The sequence below is a fragment of the Citrus clementina genome, unplaced genomic scaffold (assembly GCF_000493195.1).
Source record: "Citrus clementina cultivar Clemenules unplaced genomic scaffold, Citrus_clementina_v1.0 scaffold_5, whole genome shotgun sequence".
Classification (NCBI taxonomy): Eukaryota; Viridiplantae; Streptophyta; class Magnoliopsida; order Sapindales; family Rutaceae; genus Citrus; species Citrus x clementina.
In genome coordinates this window covers 19592505-19594002 of record NW_006262201.1, presented here as the reverse complement: position 1 = coordinate 19594002, position 1498 = coordinate 19592505, and the positions used below count along the sequence as shown (strand labels likewise).

The window sequence follows — 1498 nt, the reverse complement described above, 5'->3', positions numbered from 1 at the left end:
GGAAAGTGCATTGCATTTACACTCCCTAGACCTCAAAAGAAAGAGTGGAGTCATATCCCCAAGAATTTTGCTAACACCCCCCCCCCCCCCCAATTAATTTTGTATTTTTTTAAAAGAACCAAATTTTTTTTCTTGGATTCATAATTGGAATTATGACTTGGACAGGTATCCGTGGATTGTGCAATAGTGATAAGTCCAAGGAAGCAGTCTCTTACCTATAAGCAGTGTGGGTTTGATGGCTTGACTGTCTAGTGACATCAATTATACAAATTTCCAACCAGCCCAAAAAAAAAAAAAAAAATTTGTTTTCATTTTGTCCCTATGGCCATATCTCTATAATCTAAAAGAGGTGAGAAAGGCCGAAAAAGCAAAAACCCAAAAGCCCTCATCTTTCTCAATCTCACATGGGGAGCATTGGATGATTGTAATGTAGGAGTAGTAGACAAAGGAAAAGCAAAGCAAAGATGGTGAAAGCAAGAGGAAAGAATTGAGAATGTTCGTTGTTGTAGGTAATCAATCTTCCAGCCCCAAAGATTTTTGCAAGAGATTTTTATTTTTATTAGAATTTTCTTTTTGATATTGGGTTTCTTCACTTGGAAGGAAAATTTGCTAACTATGTGTAAAGTTGCATGTGGGAACTGATTCATTGTATGATCCTATTCCACGCTTCCATTAATTGTCTATTCATTCTCTTCCTTTCTTATCACACTTCAATCTTAAGAATTAAGATTCTTTCGAGCTTTTTTATGCACATACAATATGAGTTTGTGAATTTTTTTTTAACCAAATATAAATTTGATTAAACAACTAGCGGTACAAAAACATTGTAATAGTGTAATAAATACAAGATGATGTGCTTACCGTAAATGCCAGAAAATACTGTCACTTATACTGCAGCACGTGTCCCTTAAAACTTGTTAATTTAAACATCAGATGCATTTCATATTGATCGCGGACTAAAGATCTATATAGCCTAGTTCTAATTAAAACTCGGATAACAAGTCATGAAACTTGAAGACAAACCCGGATTTGAGATTAATATTTGTCGGATTATTTACATATAAAGCTCGAAAAAATCAAATAATAATTAATAAAGTTGATAAGTGATAGGGCGTGGTTATTTTAGTGACCACATGCTAGGAGTTCCAATACATACAAAAACGGTTGCTCTTAACAGCCTAAATCAAATTAAGAGAATTAAAATTATTAAATTCGAAAAATATTTTTCCAGCAACCAGTCATCTCACAGTCTATAAATAGGAATGATTTTTGGTCAATTCTAGAATTTTGTCAGGAGAGAATCCATATCTAAATTAACTTTTAAAATCTCTAAACTGACTTGAACGTTCGAGTTGATGAGTATCTTTTATAAACACGTTCGAGTCCAATCAATCAATTTCTGTGAAAATTGAAAGCTTAATTTATGCTGCGTTTACTTTTTGGATTGAAGTGAGAATCTTGAAGAGTGAAAATCCTTGGATTAGGAATGTGGAGTGAG

At 33.3% G+C, this 1498-nt stretch overlaps 1 protein-coding gene across 1 annotated transcript in view; it reads left to right on the top strand.

The window, feature by feature from the left end:
• Window positions 1–283, top strand: part of LOC18041895 — a 2398-nt gene extending 2115 nt beyond the window's left edge. Inside the window, exon 2 of the mRNA XM_006432243.2 lies at window positions 166–283. Coding sequence (XP_006432306.2) covers window positions 166–252 — 87 coding nt within the window. The 3' untranslated portion in view covers window positions 253–283. The remainder of the gene's footprint in view (window positions 1–165) is intronic.
• Window positions 284–1498: the final 1215 nt, after the last annotated feature.